The sequence below is a fragment of the Protomyctophum parallelum genome (assembly GCF_964188405.1).
Source record: "Protomyctophum parallelum genome assembly, chromosome: 13".
Taxonomy (NCBI): domain Eukaryota; kingdom Metazoa; phylum Chordata; class Actinopteri; order Myctophiformes; family Myctophidae; genus Protomyctophum; species Protomyctophum parallelum.
In genome coordinates, this window is record NC_139708.1 from 9,427,922 (window position 1) to 9,447,007 (window position 19,086).

General features: G+C 41.7%; 1 protein-coding gene across 2 annotated transcripts; it reads right to left on the minus strand.

Moving 5' to 3' along the window:
* Nucleotides 1-1,704: 1,704 nt before the first annotated feature.
* Nucleotides 1,705-17,936, minus strand: LOC310869463 (uncharacterized protein). 2 transcript variants are annotated; one of them, XR_014570160.1, is made up of 5 exons: nt 17,690-17,936; nt 17,069-17,317; nt 5,784-6,038; nt 3,262-4,733; nt 1,705-2,400 (listed from the first exon to the last, which is right to left on the minus strand). XR_014570160.1 is itself a non-coding variant. In XM_083780216.1 (4 exons), the coding sequence occupies exons 1-4, from the start codon at nt 17,883-17,885 to the stop codon at nt 5,461-5,463; spliced, it is 759 nt and encodes a 252-aa protein (XP_083636342.1). In that variant the 5' UTR covers nt 17,886-17,936; the 3' UTR covers nt 4,763-5,460. The 2 variants fall into 2 exon arrangements, 1 of the variants encoding a protein (XP_083636342.1); XM_083780216.1 differs by lacking the exons at nt 1,705-2,400; nt 3,262-4,733 and adding an exon at nt 4,763-5,519.
* Between the last annotated feature and the right edge of the window lie 1,150 nt (nt 17,937-19,086).

A 19,086-nucleotide genomic window follows, 5' to 3' on the forward strand; every position in this document is an offset into this window, starting at 1 on the left:
AGCAAAAAGTAACTGATTGGGAACAACTCATTTTCTCCAATTTTATCAAACCTTCCTAGCTGAATATACTTAATTTCAATACTCTTTTCTTAAAAGGAAATACATTTCATGACATCCACTCTGTCTAATCTCCCTCCTTAAACTACATGTTCAGGGGACTGAGGGAGGGATGTCGGGCGAGGAGGATGATAGGCTAATTGTCATTGCCCGTACTCCTGGGCTGGAGCAGCACTGTGAGGAGAAGAATAAATTAGCTTGACAACTAAATGCGGGAGAAAAGGGTTTAAAAAAAAAAAAAAAAAAAACATTCTGAGCTTCACTCATCCCCCGAACGGTAAACTGGAGAGTGTTTAGTTTGTAAATACATCAAAGATGCAATTATAAGTTATACTAACCCATCTGTGTGGATAAAGCCTTAATAATAATATAATAAGCTTTATTTATATAGCACCTTTCATACAGGGTTGCAGTTCAAAGTGCTTCACAGGCAGGATATACATCAAGTGCTTTACAGTTAGGTCATAGGTTATATATCAAACACAATACAAGACAGTGAATGTGCATAAAGTCAGACATCAAGATAAAAATAGGCATGAGAAGGTCAAGCATTTAAGATATTTGTTAAAAAATACATGATGGGAATTAAGCCTCAATAAACTTATAAAGTGCTACAGTAGGGTGGAGAAGGCTAATCTGAAGAGGTGTGTTTTTTGTTTTTGTTTGAAAATGTTGTTATAGTTGGTCTCTCTGATTTCCTGAGGAATTGTATTCCATAATTTTGGTGCATAAAAAGAGAATGCGGCCTCTCCTATTTTTTACGAACTGCAGCGGCCAATGAGGCATCTATTTTTTAAATATCTATGGGGGAGGCTGCATGGAGGTGTGACTTTGTACAGTAGTCCAGGAAGGAAATGAGACCATGTTCATGACAGGTTTTCGGTCATGAACATGGCTTCATAACAAATATATATATATAAATAACATATTACACACATAAAACCCCCAAGAAAATGTCCTAAACATCATTAAATTAAACTTTGGTTGCAAAAGGGGTGAAGTGGCCCTTTTAAGTGTTTCACACTCCAGTTGGTGGGTCAGCAGTCATTGTTGATTGCCCTTTATCTTATGGCTTGTGTTCTTGGAGGATTGCAGGCAGTAGGAATAAATCTGTGCGGTGTTGGTGTGCATGCGTCCATCATTGTCCAATGTCCACACTTGGCCTTACTCTGGTGTAATAAGTCATGGTTTGTTTGAGCCTTCTCTGCGTCACTGACACCGTTGTTTTTGCTGTTGAATCCGTCCTAGTGAGACACTTCCCCCCTCCATTCAGGACTCTGGGGGCATTGCTCATTTTGTACATTCTGTAGCTGTACATTGCTGCAAAAGGGATTGCTGGGCCCCACCGACCTTTAAAACTGTATATGTGATACTGTAACTGCACCTCCTCCGCACCAGTCATTTGAGGTATGAATAAGAAGTTGAAGGATGCATAGTTCAGATAATGATGTACTGTGCATGTTTATGTTCATGTTAATGACTTAATTGTCTTCATTGCCTTCCACCTGCTATGTAGCATAAAAGCCTCAAACTATCAAAAACTCCTGCAATTCCCTTATAGTTCTTCAGAAGCCCCACCTTTCACCCCCTGGCCTCCACTTCAAGTAATCTTAAAACAGAAAACGTTATGTTAACAATAACATACCATGAAGGGCCATCCACATCAAGCACTCCAACTATAAAGAAATAGTTTCATTCAAGTGGATGAAAGAGTGGACACCATGACTGCAAAGATGACAGAGTTCAATGATGTAGATATCGTAGTGCTTGCTGTGGACAGCTCTTAAACATAACACAAAAACCAATAGAGTTTGTGAATCATTGTTAATTGCCTTCTAACTAGAGCTACAGATAATTGATATACAAGAAACTGTGGTATGGGAATAAACCATTTTTTATGTTACAGCAACAGAGGAAGATATTTCAAAGTCAGGATAAATGTGTTCTGCGCAAAGCTGCATGTTGATTTATAATAAGAAATTAAATTATAAACTATCTTCAGTTTACACTGAAAGTTCACCACGAGTTCAATTTACACTTGTGGTAATAACACATAACATACAAGTACAGTTCAACCCTTAATGACGGCTATGTCACTGCAACTACTTTCACATTCTTGTGAGTTTTCAGGTTTTTAAAAATCCTCCTGTCTTGAAGTGCATCCCACTCAGCCCACAGTGATCTTTACAGTGAGACTTGAGTGAAAATCCTTCCCACAGACTTTACGTATATGATTTTCTGCTCTTTTGTTGTCAGTGCTATACCGTCTTCCACCTTTGCATTAGCATCCTCATAGTCAAATATAGGAGTGGTTACAGTGATTGTTCTGTCTATTAAATTAGTCTTAGGTCACATTCACACAAGAGAGCTTTGCTGCGATTAAAACGAATCCTGCTGTGCATTTTCAGAAAGTGCACTTCGTTTGGCAGGTGTGAAGGCTCATTCGAATCCTAATGCGTATCAAAGAACCACATTTTACTCCGAGCAAAAACGGGGGTTTCGCTTCGCTTCCAATCGCACTTGATTACGATTCGGTGCAGGTGTGAATGCAATCCGCAGTAAATAAAGGAAATGAAGCAAACAATGTGGCGGGTGAGGAGCTGAACACAGTTGGAGACGGAGAAGGCATATTTTACGCAGCGCAAAGATGTCCCGTTACCGTGGATAGACGTGGTCGAATGAGGAGACTGAAGCCCTGATCGAAATGACGACGAGTACATTAATCAATTGCTTAAGAAAACACATAAAAACACTGCAGTGTATTATAGCTTACAGAATATTCTGTCTGTCTGTCTGTGCGTGCCGTAAACATGGAGTGCTGTCACTGTGTGGGGACTGGTGAGTAGGGACTTCCATCTCGATAACATTTTGCGCTGCTGTCTGTTATATCAGACAGCGCTGTGCCTCCATATAGTGAGAGAGCGAGAGAGAGAGAGAGAGAGAGAGAGAGGTGGGGTCCAGTCCCAGACGGCACGACACATGCATGTTATGACAACTTATGAGTATAATTTTACCACCATAGATTTCACTGTGTAGGCTAGTTTATGAATGGAACACATTGATAAAGGCCCCCCCTGCTGCGTTTCCAATTGCTGCGGATGACAGACAGTGTGAAGGCAAACCGCAGCAAATTAAATATGCAGGAACCTCAATTTCCCCTCCCTTACGTATCGAGTCTACCGAAGTATTAGGTGAGAATGTGACCTTAATGAGTACCCAATGAATGGTTTGCTGCATACTCAAGTATGGCTTCTCCTGTGGATCGTGAGGTGTCTTGTCAAAGTGTTGCGTACACTGAAGGCTTTACTACACACCTCAGTGACCTCACATGTGTATGGCTGCTCTATTGAGGCCTGTGCTATTCCACCTTTTCATTAAGATCCCCAATGCCAATTACAGGTCTGTAATCATCTTTTAAATGACTTTGCATCTCTTCATGTGTTGTCTTAAATTAGTTTTTGTTTTGAAGCATTTACTGCAGCTGGTGCACGAAAATGGCTTCTCCCCAGTGTGGATCCTGAGGTGATCCGTCAGTGCCTCTGGTCGTCTGAAGGATTTATCACACACAGTGCATTTGAACCGCTTCTCTCCTGTGTGGCCCCTCATGTGCATTTCCAAATAGAAAGGTTTGGCAAAGCATTTTCCACAAACATCACAAACCTTTGCAACCTCATCCTTGTGAGTTTTCAGGTGAAGTTCAAAATCCTCTTCAGTATTAAAGTACATCCCACATAGTCCACAGTCATCTTTAGGGTGACTTTCCAGATGATTCACCAATGAGACTTTGGAGTGAAAATCCATCCCACACACTTTACATAAGATTTGCACCAGCTGCTCTTTTGTGATCACCTCTGCATCAACATTCCCATCGTCATATACAGGAGTGGTACTGGTTACAGTGCTTTTATTGTGTTGAGTCCGCATGTGTTTTCTTAATGTAGAGTACCTAATGAAATGTTCACTGCAGATGGTGCATGCGTATGGCTTCTCCCCAGTGTGGGTCACGTGGTGTTTTGTCAAATAGTACTGAAGGCGGAATGATTTACCACACAACTCGCATCTGAAAGGCTTCATTCCAGTGTGAATTGTGAGGTGTTTTGTCAAATAGTCTTGAACGCTGAAGGATATACCACATACCTCGCATGTGAACAACTTCTCTGCCGTGTGGGTCTTCATGTGCATCTTCAAATTGTGATGTGCAAAGCATTTTCCACAAACATCACAAACCACAAATTTCACATTCTTGTGAGTTACAATCTCTTTCTTGTGAGTTTTCAGGTGAAGTTCAAAATCATCCTCTGTCTTGAAGTGCATCCCACACAGCCCACAGTCATCTTTAGGGTGACTTTCCAAATGTTTCAGAAATGAGCCTTGATAATGAAAAGATTTCCCACATACTTTGCAGATGATACAGGATCTTTTCTTTTTCTTCATCTGTGGTGTCTTATCAGTCACTGTGCGATGTTGTCCGCTTGCTGTTGGCAAGTATGGCAACCACTCTTCACTTTGAGTAGCTTCATTTCTGTCACTGTCTCCATCTTGAGTAGCATTCCAGACATCGTCATCTTCATTTTCAGGCTCAGAGAATCCTGGAGATGGGACCTCTTCATGAGCCTCTATGATCATCTGCTCAACTAAAGTGACAGGTAGAGGTTCTTCTACTTTGTCGATTTCATCTGAGGTGCAGAAAAGAAGATGTTAAACATTCAGCATTGATTAAACATCAGTACATCACACATCTCAAAGTTCTGCTTCAAAATGTTAAGTGTCCTGCAGACATTTCTCTGTAACCGTAGTGCCAATAAGCTGTTTTCATCTAGGACACCTTGGACATCCAAGAACCTTGGATGTGCGATATTAAATACAAAGAAAAAGAAAATAAGTATCCCTGTAATTATAGCATCTCTACAGTCAGATACTATGGTAACCACTGGAGCTGTGACTTAATTGGTTAAAACAGATGTGCAGTAAACACGGTATAGTCACAGTAGCTAGATGATTCGATATCAAACATGGGAGGTACAACAGACTAGTTTATGTTTATGTTTAAGTTTATGTTATGTGACCTCTGCTTAGCTCCAGGACTCAATCACATAGCATTGCCATCCAGAACTGGGGGTGCCGGGGTTTAGTGACCCATTTCACAATGTGTTAATTCTTTGTTTGTAAAAGTAGTATGGGTGGATGGAGAATGGATGGAAATCATAAGGTCACCTTCTACCCCCATGCCATCTTCTACGCCCAGGGCACCCATTCAATGTATGTATTATACATTGAGTAAGACACTCATAACTGCTCCCAGGGCCCACCGTATTAATCACACCTGTCAATTGTGTGCCCCATACGTTTGTGCTCCCCAAAGGAAGCTTTCATTTCTTCAGTCCAGCAATCATGTCAGGCCCGTCACGGGCAGGGAAAGTTGTCCATGTGCAGGTAGTGTAGAAGTGGAGATACTACTAAAACTGAAGAAAAAAAATCACACCCGTAATCACAACCCAGAAGGTTGGGCATAGGAGGGGCTAGCACACCTCAACTAAAGGAAAATATCTGACCAAGTCACAGCAATTAATTATTGGGCGAGTACAGTACAGTAGTAGTTCAAGTTTAAATACTGACACGTCACATCAGTCTGCTACCGGGCAGGCATATCTATGGATCTATGGCTGTGTATCTGGAATACCACAGGCTAATGTCACCACATCAATCAGATACATTTGAACACATACCTGTATCTGGTATTTTAGTTAACATGATCTCAGGTTGTAGAAGCACATTGATCATCTTGCATTGTCGACTGATCTCTCGTTTGGACTGGTGCATTTCTCCCTTGTAGCCTGAGATCATCTTCTCAACAGCTTCCATGATCCTATCAGCAGCCACAGACAGAAAATGCTTCACAGAGACTTCACAGGAATTCCACTCCTGCTGCTGCTCAGTGAGGCGATCCTCCTCCCACACAGAGAGGTTGAGTTGTGCTTCCTCTGAGGAGCAGGAAAGGAGAACATTCAGCAATAATTGCAGTAATTACGTGTGTGGGAATAAAACCCAGACGTTTTATTTCATCGTACATCATCATCAAGAATGGTGGGCCCTTATTGGCAAAGCATTCCCACATACATCCGATTGGTTAGCCGATTTGCTCGTCTACATATGACGTAAATTGTCCCTTCATTGTCAATGGCGTTTTGTTTTGACGGAAATTTGACATTTCTCCTTTCATTGTCAATAGCAAATATTGAGAGGTGTGGGGACAAGATTTGTCAAAAATCACACTTGTGTGAAGTGAGGGGCATTATCATCGTACATCATCTCATACTGGCCAATCAGAATGCCTGTTGCCTGTAACGTGTTGCCACAAATTCACGTCACATTTGACAGACATTTGACCTAATTTCTCCTTTCATTGTCGAAGGCAAATATGAGCCTTGTGGGGACAAGATGACGTACATTTTCCCTTCATTGTCAATGGCATATGTGTTGTGGACATTTTACCTAATTTCTCCTTTCTTTGTGAGGGCCTCCTATAGACAGGTTTAATGTTTGTCTTTAGTTCAATGTTTGTTTTGTAAACGCCATTGACAATGAAGGGAAAATGTACGTCATGTGCTATGATGCTATCACATTGTCTCTTTATTGTTAATGGCGTTTAATGTTTGTTTGCACCATTTGTGGCTACCATCTCAGGGAATGTTGCAAACTCTCATTAGTGTCCAGTAGCTCTGGTCCATGATGCCAGGCTATAGTATGGACCAGAGATATTAAAGTGTCCAGTAGCCATTTCTCAGTAACTGTAGTGCTAATTTAAGAACCATTTTCCAACTATTTGACAAGAGCCTTTGGATGTTCAATAAAATCCAAAGATAAAAAAGCAGAACTATCCCTTTAATACCAGAGAGTGGGCGTTTTACATTAGAGGTAGCTCTGTTCTAGCCCAAGCTCAAGAGCTATGGATCAGAGAGCTACATTAGAGGTAGCCCTCCAAGCAGAACCCAAATGCTACTGAAGTTTCTGACATTTTGTTGACAACTCGTAAAAATTTCAGAAAAGCTTTATGTAGGGTCCCGAGAGGGGCTACATTAGAGGCTGGTTGAGATGTTTCTGCAGGCTAGATTGACGCAATCATCTCTAACACATACCTGCTCGTATTTCTGTTATTTTATCCGTTTTATAAACATATTATATCACATACCAGATATTCCATTTATATGCATATTGTGTCGTCGACTGATCTTTCGTTTAGACTGGAACATTTCTTCCTCGTAGCCTGAGATCATCTTTTCAACAGCTTCCACGATCTGATCAGCAGTGGCAGACAGAAACTGCTCCACAAGGACCCGAACTTCCCGAAAACCTTGAATTTGACTCATCTTGGTATCTAGTTAAGTGGCTATTATCACATCGATTAACTGTTATTATTATGAGATCAATGGTTCTCTTGTGAACTGTTCTTTATGATCACAAACCTTAGAGTATATCACAAACAGTGAGTGAATGCTCTAAAACTACAAGCCAGACGAATTGTTTACTTCCGCTGCCCTTCCGGGTAACCTATTTGTTTTCCTAAACCAATTTATCAGTTCTTATCCAGAGCGTCGCCGCCTGGTGGTAGAAGGATAACTTTCTGTAATAAAAGTTTCTTACAAGCAAACTTTGATAAAAATAATTATTCCACATTCTCTTCAGGACTTATTGTAAATTAAGTATTGCAGGTGTTTAACAATAATTTTAACTTTTGAGAGCATACAATGAAACTGGTCCATTTGGTATCATATAATATTAACCTCTCAAGAGTTAAAAATCGAATACAGGGTCCATTTGGTTATAGCCATAGGTTATACCAACTCTCCATCATTTAGCGAAGGAGTGGACCACCTGGAATCCCTGCAAGGACCACTGGTTGAGAACCACTGGCCTAAAGCACCTAATGTAAAAGAAAATGCAGAATGTTCAATTTCAAAATCATGGACGATGCCTCGAGAGCCAGACTGCATGGGCACATCAATATAAGTGGATGTCATGAGTTGTAAACACTCTGTTAAGCAGCTGCAACTGAATACAACTTCATCTTTCTCACCAAACGGCTGCCTACAAAGTTGTAGTTCTCTTTAAACTCTAAACCTTACAAGACTAGACACAGTGGTCTAATGTTGAGACTACAAAAACTGAATGAATTTGAAAGATTTATTATTAAGCAATTACACACACACACACAGCTCAAACTATATATTATGTATAACTGCTAAACAAATGAATGGTGAATGTGGTACACCACATAATATAGGCCTAAATTCACTACTTTCTGGGATAATTTCAGTTCCTCCTTCAACACAGCATATTCTCCTTGCACATCCATATTATCCTAAATGTACACCCAACCTCCATCATTAACTAACATGGAAAAGAAAGGTTATGTTTTATTGCCAGTAAGGTGCATGATTTTCTTTTGGGAAGTCTAGAATGTCTGATGTTTGATAATATCACAATTTAATAAAGCCTTATTACAATAGAAAAAACACACAGGCACCTTTCTTTGGGGAAAAACATTTATGATTGATGTATTTACCTGCCAAAGGAATGGTGAATGTGGTACGCCACATAATATATAGTCGTAAACTCACTACTTTCTGGGAGAACTTCAGTTCCTCCTTCAACACAGCATATTCTCCTTTCACATCCATATTATCCAATATGTACACCTAAACTCCATCATTAACATGGAAAAGAAAGGTCATGTTGTCCCTGCTTCAGAGTGAATTAAATGTATGCCTTTCGTTTGGGAAATCTAGAATGTCTGATATCACAATTGAATAAAAACATTAACCCAAGCCTGAGTATCTGATACTGTACATCCTCTACACCAGGTCAGCCATTTGTGTTATAAACAAGAAGTTGAAGGATGCATTTAGTTCAGATAATGATGTACTGTGCATGTTCATGTCGGTTCATGTTTATGACTTAAGTCTTCATTGCCTTCCACCCTAATAAATGGTGCATTTTATATTGCGCCTTTATCCAAGGCGCTTTAAATAGGTTGTGCATTACATTCACACACACATTCATACACCGATGGTGGCAGAAACCATGCAAGGCACCAACCAACACATTAGGAGGAATACTGGAAGACTCACCCCGGTGCGTGCTCGTTTTTCCTCCCGGAATTTTCCCCAGTGAGGGGGATAACTTTGTAATATGCTATTGGCTGTTTGTATTCTTTTTGGAAAAATATAAAAAGATACTCCTGTGGAAAGGCTATATTATATTACTTATATTGACCCTATAAACAATTTAGTATTATTTAGATTAATAGGTTTTGCCCCCTCAAATGGTACCTCGTCAGATAATCCCCACATATCCTACAACAACTTCTGTGAACAGACTTCACTGTAGTAGCTTTTCATAAATTATATTTGTACTTAGGCTGTCTGCTGTCATGAAAGTTTATAGTTAGAGCAATTCAAAATCCAGCCGTCTGCTGTCCAGCCTCTCCCACCCCTCACTGGGGAAAGTTCTGTGAGGAAAACAGAAACGGGGTGAGTCTTCTTGTTACCACTAGGAGCAATTAGGGGTTCAGAGTCTTGCTCAAGGACACTTCGACACCAACTCTGGGGGAGCCTGGGTTTGAACTGGCAACATTGCGGTTACCATCCAGCCACCCTATGTAGCATAAAAGCCTCCAACTAGCAAAGACTCCTGCAATTCCCTTGAAGTTCTTCAGAAGCCCCACCTTTCACCCCCTGGCCCCTATCACAACACAAATATTAAAACAGTATTTTATATTCTGAGCACTGTAGACTAGGGTTATGATCCACTGCAAGCAAGTAATCTTAAAGAAATTGTGACAGAAAACGTTAACGTACAATGAAGGCCCATCCACGCCTAGCACTCTAACTATAAATAGTTTTAAAAATCGTTTTAATTCAAGTGGATGGAAGAGTGGACAACACGACTACAAAGATGACAGAGTTCAATGATGTAGTTACCGTAGTAGTGCTTGCTGTGGACAGCCCATAACACAATACAAAAACCAATGAGTGAAACCTTGTTAATTGCCATCTAGAGCTACAGGTCATTGTTAATTGATATACAAGAATAAACCCTTTTTAATGTTACAGCCACAGAGGCAGATATTTCAAAAGCCCAAACACAAGGGTAGGAGGATGGTAGCAGAAAGCATGTTGATTTATAAAATAAGAAATTCAATTATAAACAATCTTCAGTTTACACTGAAAGAACACTCGTGGTACTATCACATTACAAGTACAGTTCAAAACCATTAATGAGGGTAGGTACCCTCACAAAAACATTCAGTAATCCTGGTCTCTATACTACCTCCTCCTGGCCAGCCGGGGCACCTGATGGAGAGGAAAGGAACTGGTTGGAATAACGTGTTCCTTCCAGGGAAATTCCCTGTCAGGTAAAAAGAAACGTCTTGGGCCCGGGCGGTTAACTCAACCGTCTGGGCACCTAGGCTGCCCAGACGGTTAAAATAATAATAAGAAACGGCTTGGACTCCTCATGCATAGAAGGAAGCGGGAGGACATTTCTTTGCTTTCCCCAGGTTGGCAGAGGGAGTGTAAGTAGCCTTGCCGAGCCATGAGGCCCATAGGGCAGAAGCCTATCTCCCGTTTCTGTAGTGTGAGGCAGCTTGATGTACAAGTACACCCCCTGGACATGAGGCTAGTATGTCGCAGGGACTTACCCCCAATCCAACCCTTGATGCTGAGTGTCAAGCAGGGAGGCATTGGGTCCCATTTTTTACAGTCTTTGGTATGACCCGGCCGGGGATTGAACCCCGACCTCCCAGTTTCAGGGCGGACACTCTAACCACAAGACCACTGAGCTGAGAGGGAGTGTAGCGACCAGGATTACATTGATTAGATAGTCAGTGGGTGAAAAAATTGGTTGGAAAATCGTATTAAAAACATAATCAAAAATCCATTAATGATGGTTGTGTCCATCGGCGGTGGACAGCCATTCTTGTGAGTTTTCAGGTAACAGTGAATTTCCAGATGATTCACCAATGAGACTTGAGTGAAAATCCTTCCGACAAACTTGACATATGATTCGCTGCTCTTTTGTCATCAACTATACTGTCTTCCACCTCTGCATTAACATAAACATCCCCCTATAATACAGGAGTGGTTACACAGTGATTTTTATTCGTCTTTAAAATGAGTCTGCATGCGTTTTCAAAATAGAGTACCTAATGAACGGTTTGCTGCAGATAGTGCACGACACAAATGTGCACGACACAAATATGGCTTCTCTCTCCAGGTGTCTTGTACCACATATCTCAGCAGCTGCTCTTTTGCCGTCTGTGCTATACTGTCTTCCACCTCTGCATTAACATCCCCCTTGTCAAATACAGGAGTGGTCATATATATTTATTTTTTCAACAATGTATTTATTTTCCTTTTTACACACAAATGACAATACAAACATACAAAAAACAACAATGAACATTACAAGACAATAGTCTTGTAATGTGGTAACTTCAAGGAGCTTGATTCCACATCTTTCCATGCCGGTGCCGCAACCGTTGTAAAGTACAACATTAGTGTTCTCAATTGAGCTGCCCAAAAATACCACAGCAAATCCTCCCCTATCATTGGGTAGATAAAGCAAGGACAATCTAAGTCTAGGACATCTATTGTTCCAAATAAAGTTGGTAAACTATTTCCTGGTTCTAGAAAATAAGTTTCGTGGAGGTGACAAGGGTACGTTTTGAAATAAATACAATAGCTTGGGAAGTACATTCATTTTGAGTATATTAATTCTGCCGATCAAAGATATTGAAAGACTTGACCATCTATTAATTGAAATTTTTATTGTGGCTAAAATTGGGTTATAATTAGCATTCACCAACCTTGGCACAATTTGGATTCCCAAATAAGTAAAGGCTTTACTGGTCTGAACTGAAGTGACGAACATGACCGGGAGGGTTTGATCTTTCTTCCGAGTTCAGAAGCATAATGGATGACTTAGAGTTGTTTACTTTGTAGCCAGATATGCGACCATATGATGTTATTAGATCCAGAATAGCTGGGACAGATACCTGAGTGGTCATATTTTAAATGATCTGCATCTCTTCATGTGTTGTCTTAAATTCGATTTGGTTTTGAAGCATTTACTGCATGTGGTGCACGAGAATGGCTTCTCCCCAGTGTGGATCCTGAAGTGATCTGTCAGTGCACTCTGTAGTCTGAAGGATTTATCACAGACACTGCATTTGAACTGCTTTTCTCCCGTGTGGCTCCTCAGGTGTATCTCCAAATATAAAGGTTTGGCAAAGCATTTCCCACAAACATCACAAACCTTTGCAATCTCATCCTTGTGAGTTTTCAGGTGAAGTTCAAAATCCTCCTCGGTATTAAAGTACATCCCACACAGCCCGCAGTCATCTTTAGGGTGACTTTCCAGATGATTCACCAATGAGACTTTTGAGTTAAAATCATTCCCACACACTTTACATATGATTTGCACCAGCTGCTCTTTTGTGATCACCCCTGTATCAACATCCCCATCGTCATATACAGGAGTGGTACTGGTTACAGTTCTCTTTTTGTGTTTTAAATGAGTCTGCATGTGTTTTCTTAATGTAGAGTACCTAATGAAATGTTTGCTGCAGATGGTGCATGGGTATGGCTTCTCCCCAGTGTGGATGACGTGGTGTCTTGTCAAATAGTACTGAAGGCGGAATGATTTACCACACAACTCACATCTGAAAGGCTTCTCCCCAGTGTGAATTGAGAGGTGTTTTGTCAAATAGTATTCAAGGCTGAAGGATTTACCACACACCTCGCATGTGAACAGCTTCTCTGCCGTGTGGGTCTTCATGTGTTCTTCCAAATTGGAATGTCTGGCAAAGCATTTTCCACAAACATCACAAACCACTACTTTCACATTCTTGGCAGTTGCAATCTCATTCTTGTGAGTTTGCAGATGAAGCTTCAAACTTTCCTCTGAGTCACAGTGTGCGCCGCAGACCCCACAGACGCCCTCAGTGTGTGTTTTGGCGTGATTCACAAGGGCCATTATTTTGCGAAAATAAATCCCGCACACTTTACATATGACGCGGTGCTTTTTTGACTTTTGCGCTTTGCTATCCTTAATGTTTGCGTTGCCATCCCTGTCAAGCACAAGAGGGGTTACAGTGACTGTTTTGTGTTGACTCTGCACGTGTCGTTTTAAGGTAGTGTAATCACCGAAGCATTTGCTGCAGCTGTTGCAAGTGTATGGCCTCTCCCCAGTGTGGACCCGGAGGTGTCTTTTCATATTTTGGTGCATGCTGAAGGATTTACCACAATCACTGCATTTGAACGGTTTCTGTCCCGTGTGGATCCTTTTGTGTGTTTCCAAAGTGCTAGGACAGACAAAGCATTTCCCACAAAAATCACAAACCTCTGCTTTCATGTGAGTTTTCAGGTGAAGTTCAAAATCCTCCTCTGTCTTGAAGTGCATCCCACACAGCCCGCACTCATCTTTAGGGTGACTTTCCAAATGTTTCAGAAATGAGCCTTCATAATGAAAAGATTTCCCACATACTTTACAGATACAGGATTGCAGATACATTGTCTTTTTCTTCGTCCGTGGTGTCTTAACAGTCAGTGTGCGATGTTGTTTGCTTGGCGTTGGCAACAACTCTTCATTTCTGTCATTGTCTCCATCTTGAGTAGCATTCCAGTCATCATCTTCGTTTTCAGCCTCAGAGAATCCTGGAGATGGGACCCCTTCATCAGCCTCTATGGGCATCTGCTCAGCTGAAGTGAAAGGTAGAGGTTCTTCTACAGCAGAAAAGGAGAAGTGAACATTCAGCAATGATTAAACAACATCAGTATATCACACATCTCAAGGTTCTCGCTTTAAAATGTTAAATGGAGATCATTTCTCTGTAACCGTAGTGACAATTTAAGAAACCGTTTTCATTTAGCACACAAACACATTGAAGAATCTCACAGACAGACAGACAGACAGACACACACAATCAATAAAAGCTCTCAACGCGTAAGTCGAGTAGGCTTTTCACAACTTTTGTACATCACCATATATGACAAAGTATAATACAGGGTTGCGCAGAGCGGAAATCACTGCAGAGGGTGGTGAAAACGGCACCGCATATTATAGGCTCCTCATTACCATCAATTGAGTCCATAGACAAACAGCGCTGCCAGTCTAAGGCCCAGGCCACACGTATATGGATCTTTTGCTAAACAGATATTTCCGTCCCTGGCCCTGCACATACGACTCCACACACAAAGGCAGAAACGCATTGAACACAGCATAAAAATCACTGCAGTAGCAGGTTTCAATTGTAGGCTATATTATACTTGATTTTATATTTATACTTATGAGGTGCCAATCATATTTTTTAAGTAAGGAATAAGTACCGCAAGCCAGCTAAATTGTGAGTGGAAGTGGAACATGTTTCTTTCATTGTCTGTCAGCATGTCACATGCAATATGTGCGTAAATCTCCAAATCCCAACTGGACTTTTCTCTCCATATAATTTTAAAATGATACACACTTTAGAGTACTTTACCATTGCTCTGGCGACTTGGCAAGTCCTGCACAGAAAATAGCAGAGTCAGACATGTCCGCAACGAGTCAGTAGTAGAGTCAGATCTATGGAAGTGTCCACAACCACTTGTGAGCTTGTAGAGATCTTTATTTTATAGTTATAATGTAGGCTAATAAAAGTTCACACGCGCACTTGTCGGCATGCAGGCATAGTGACAAATGCAGTCAAGGGTGCGCCCTTTATTACCTAAACAGGAGAGAGCTATTATATGCGCAAGGCGACCCACTGTATACTTTCTTCTCACCATTCACACCTCTCTCTCTCTCCTCCATGACCATGAAATGGAGAGCAAAATACAGCACGAGAATATAGTTTCACATCACATGGCTATGCACACACCACGCATAGACTGTTGTAGGTGTAGCCTACTGCAATGGCATTTGGCCGGGGTCCTTATAGGTAGGTTAATATCCACAGTTTATCTGTAGCGGTCCGCAATTAACCTCAAGCTTCGCACTCGGCACCAATACAAATTAAATCACCAGTCCGCACTGGACTGATAGGCTGATATATTTATTATTGGATGCAGCAGAGCAGAGCCTTTGCTCGCTGCAGTTGACACAACATATGATACGTTTTAAAGTTGTTAACAGTGATATATAAACATGAACAATTGGATAGATATCCGAGTTTCCGCATGCAGGCAAAATTAAGCTGCATTTCTCACCTAATTATAGCGGTGACATCATAGTTTCTCAAAAGCTCCGTTTCGCATGACTATACAGCTCCACTGATCCGGATATTTTCGAAAATCTTCACTTATTTATCCGTTTCCAAAAACCTCCGTTTGAGTGGCCGAAAACGCTGTTTGAGTGTGGCTGAAAGGCCCAAACGCACAAAATAATGTGCGTTTAGCAAAAGATCCATATACGTGTAGCCTGGGCCTAAGGCCCTTAGCTTCATCAAGGATACCTCCCTCCCAAACAACAAACTGTTCCCCCCCTCCCATTCACAGAGGGGAAAGGGCTATAGATGCCTCAAGACCTCAACCACCAGATCCAGAAACAGCTTCTTCCCCTCAGTCATCATTCGGTTTCTCCGGATAGGGTAAATTGCCGATCACAGATAGGGAAAATTGCCGATCAGAGTGAATATTGGCCAATATTAACTTTTCGGTTAATTGCCCATTGGCTCATTGGTTGGTTCACAACCAAACAATCATTAGTTTGGGTCAAGGGTCTATGATGTGATCTATGTATGTCACTGGTTGCATGGTGGTGTCTGAGGGATCACTGAGCTCTATGATCTTTAGTCTATGGTCATGCTTTTCCAGGAGGATATAACCATCCCCTCACATAGGCTGCGGTACGTGGTAGTTTAACGTCACACGTATCCTGAATTTCACCAGAATTAAATGTAGATTTTTAAGTGGATGTTTTACATTAAAGGCTGATCGTGTTGGTGTATTGTTGTGCAAGATAGATTGAGCCAATCAAATATCACCATAGCCCTAGAATGTCTGTGATATTGCATACATTTCATGTATTGCAGATACACAGCCATAGATAACTCCTAGCGTGTGTTCTCACCCAATACTTAATTGTCAGTTTCATATCAATTTGAATGTTCTGGCAGTAAACATGTGTTTTGTAAAATATGTCCACTTTCCGCAAACTGCACACAGACAACATTCTTTCCCTGTGACAAATGAAAACTTAATCTAATATAATCTAATGTTTGTTTGCTCTTTGTCTTTAACCTCTACAGCACTTTAATTGACCTGGTCATAAGTCTAGCCAAGCCACAAGGCCCATGGAATAGGGCAGGATGTCAGGAGCCTAAAGGCTCATTCATAGTCTGGATTTTCGGTGGTGAGGTGACCACCGCTCCGGTGGTGAGGTGACCACCGGAGCTGAAATAATGTTGAGTGGTGGTGAGTAAAAACAGAGAGAAGGGCTGGAGCGGTGGCGGTGGTTTGCTCTTCACCAAGGCTCGTGACGTCATGTTGTAGTTCGGTGGTTACCTCGCCACCGAAAATCCAGACTATGAATGAGCCTTAACACTCAAAACAACAAGGCCACTGAGCTGGTTATGACTCATGATAAATGTGCTATATAAATCAAATTTGAGTTGAGTCCAGAAATTGTGTCAGGCCTGACGTGAGCAGATAAATGTGTGTGCAGGTGGTTTAAAAGTGGAGGTATTACAAAAAAACATGTGTCTGTCAGAACTTTCAAATTGATATGAAATATAATTTCTTCAGATGTCTTCTTTACGGCAGACATCTGTAGGACCTGTGCATAATAATAATTTAGTCCCACTCCCACGCAATTATTGAGTACACACAGAAAAAGGGTTAAATACCGCCACGATAAGTCTGTTACCGGGCGTGCATATCTATGAATCTATGGCTGTGTATCTGGAATATCACAGGCATTCTAGGGCTAATGTTGTCACCACGTCAATCAGATACATTTGAACACATACCTGTACGTGGTATTTTAGTTAACCTGATCTCAGGTTGTAGAAGCGCATTGAGCATCTTGCATTGTCGACTGATCTCTCGTTTTGACTGGTGCATTTCTCCCTTGTAGCCTGAGATCATCTTCTCAACAGCTTCCATGATCCTATCAGCAGCCACAGACAGAAAATGCTTCACAGAGACTTCACAGGAATTCCACTCCTGCTGCCGCTCAGTGAGGAGATCCTCTTCCCACACAGAGAGGTTGAGCTGTTCTTCCTCTGAGGAGCAGGAAAGGAGAAGAGAACATTCAGCAATAATTGTGTGTGTTTCTAAAGCGATCATCCTGCATTTCACCACAATAAACATTTGATTTGAAGTGGGAGTTTTACATTAGAGGGCTGGTGGTGGTAGCTCTAGCCTCTGGTCCATAGCGCTAATGCCGGCAGCAAGAGCAAGGCTATGGACCAGAGATAGAGGGCTGGTAGCCATGGTTCACATGACGCTCGTGTCATGATTATGACAGTCATGTTTCAGGGCTAGAGGGCTGGCTAGATTGAGGCAATCATGACACCAACACATACCTGGTATGTGGTATTCTATTTTATCTGATCTGTTTTTTATAAACGCACAAATCAGATTGTATTACATACCAGATATTGAATTTAACCTGATCTCAGGTTGTATAAAAGCATCGAGCATCTTGCGTTGTCGACTGATCTCTCGTGTTGACTGGACCATTTCTTCCTCGTAGCCTGAGATCATCTTTTCAACAGCTTCCACGATCTGATCAGCAGTGGCAGACAGAAACTGCTCCACAAGGACCCGAACACCTTGAATTTTACTCATCTTAGTATCTAGTTAAACGGCTATTATTATCACATTGATCAATCTGAGAATCCCTACTGTTATGGAGAGCAATGGTTCTTCTTTATGATCAAAAACAGAGCCATTTACTTCTGCCCTGGCGTTGCACTTCCGGGTAAACCTTTTTTTCTATATCCATTTATCAGAGGCTCTTAAATCCAGAGCCACCTGGTGGTAGAAGGCTATATCACCTGGAATCCCAGGTGAAGCAAATTATTGTAATTGTCTCCACCAGGCCGAAGGCATGGGGGGAGAGTATGTTTTGCACTCCATCCGTCCGTCCGTCCGTGTGTGTGTCCGTCCGTGTGTGTGTGTGTGTGTGTGTGTGTGTGTGTGTGTGTGTGTGTGTGTGTGTCCGTCCGTGTGTCCGTGAGCAGCTAATCTCGGCCACCGTTAACCCAGTCGATGCCAAATTTTGCACACACACTCCCTGGATGCCAACGATGAACCTCTGCCCCAAACTTTCCAGAACGGCCTGTTATAGCGCCACCAGGAGGCCGCTTTGTGCAAAACAAGTTTTTGCACAGTACACCTACAGATTTTGTCCAAACATCACGCAAATTGGTACACAGTCTCTCTAGAGCCATTCAACGAAACCAGTCTTTCAGATTTCTCAGACTCCATCCTGATTGGTTAAGATTGGCTTCCAAAGTTCACAGGAGTGCTCAGTTTCAAACAAAATGCTGCAAATCATGAACACATCGCGTGATTTCCGTGAAATCGTGCACCCACATTCCCACTAGGCCGAGGACGAAATGCCACATGAACAATTTCAACTCAGCCTCAAGTTGGCGCTATAACTGGCCGAAAAGTGTTTTTACCTCTAACTGCACGGATCTGTGGATAACTTTGTATGCCAACTCCCTAGAGGCCAAGGAAAAACCTTTGCCTGGAATTTTTCACATCTGCTCTTTATAGCGCCACCAGGAGGCCGCTTTGTGCAAAACAAGTTTTTGCACAGTACACCTACAGATTTTGTCCAAACATCACGCAAATTGGTACACAGTCTCTCTAGAGCCATTCAACGAAACCAGTCTTTCAGATTTCTCAGACTCCATCCTGATTGGTTAAGATTGGCTTCCAAAGTTCACAGGAGTGCTCAGTTTCAAACAAAATGCTGCAAATCATGAACACATCGCGTGATTTCCGTGAAATTGTGCACCCACATTCCCACTAGGCCGAG

Excerpts from the sequence above, each read along its gene's own strand:
- LOC310869463 (XM_083780216.1), bottom strand. The coding sequence starts at position 17,885 with ATGAGTAAAATTCAAGGTGTTCGGGTCCTTGTGGAGCAGTTTCTGTCT. Across the intron at positions 6,039-17,068 it reads CAGGTTAACTAAAATACCAC|AGGAAGCACAACTCAACCTC; the intron begins GTACAGGTATGT and ends CCTGCTCCTCAG. Across the intron at positions 5,520-5,783 it reads AACTAAAATACCAGATACAG|TTTTAGTAGTATCTCCACTT; the intron begins GTATGTGTTCAA and ends TTTTTTCTTCAG.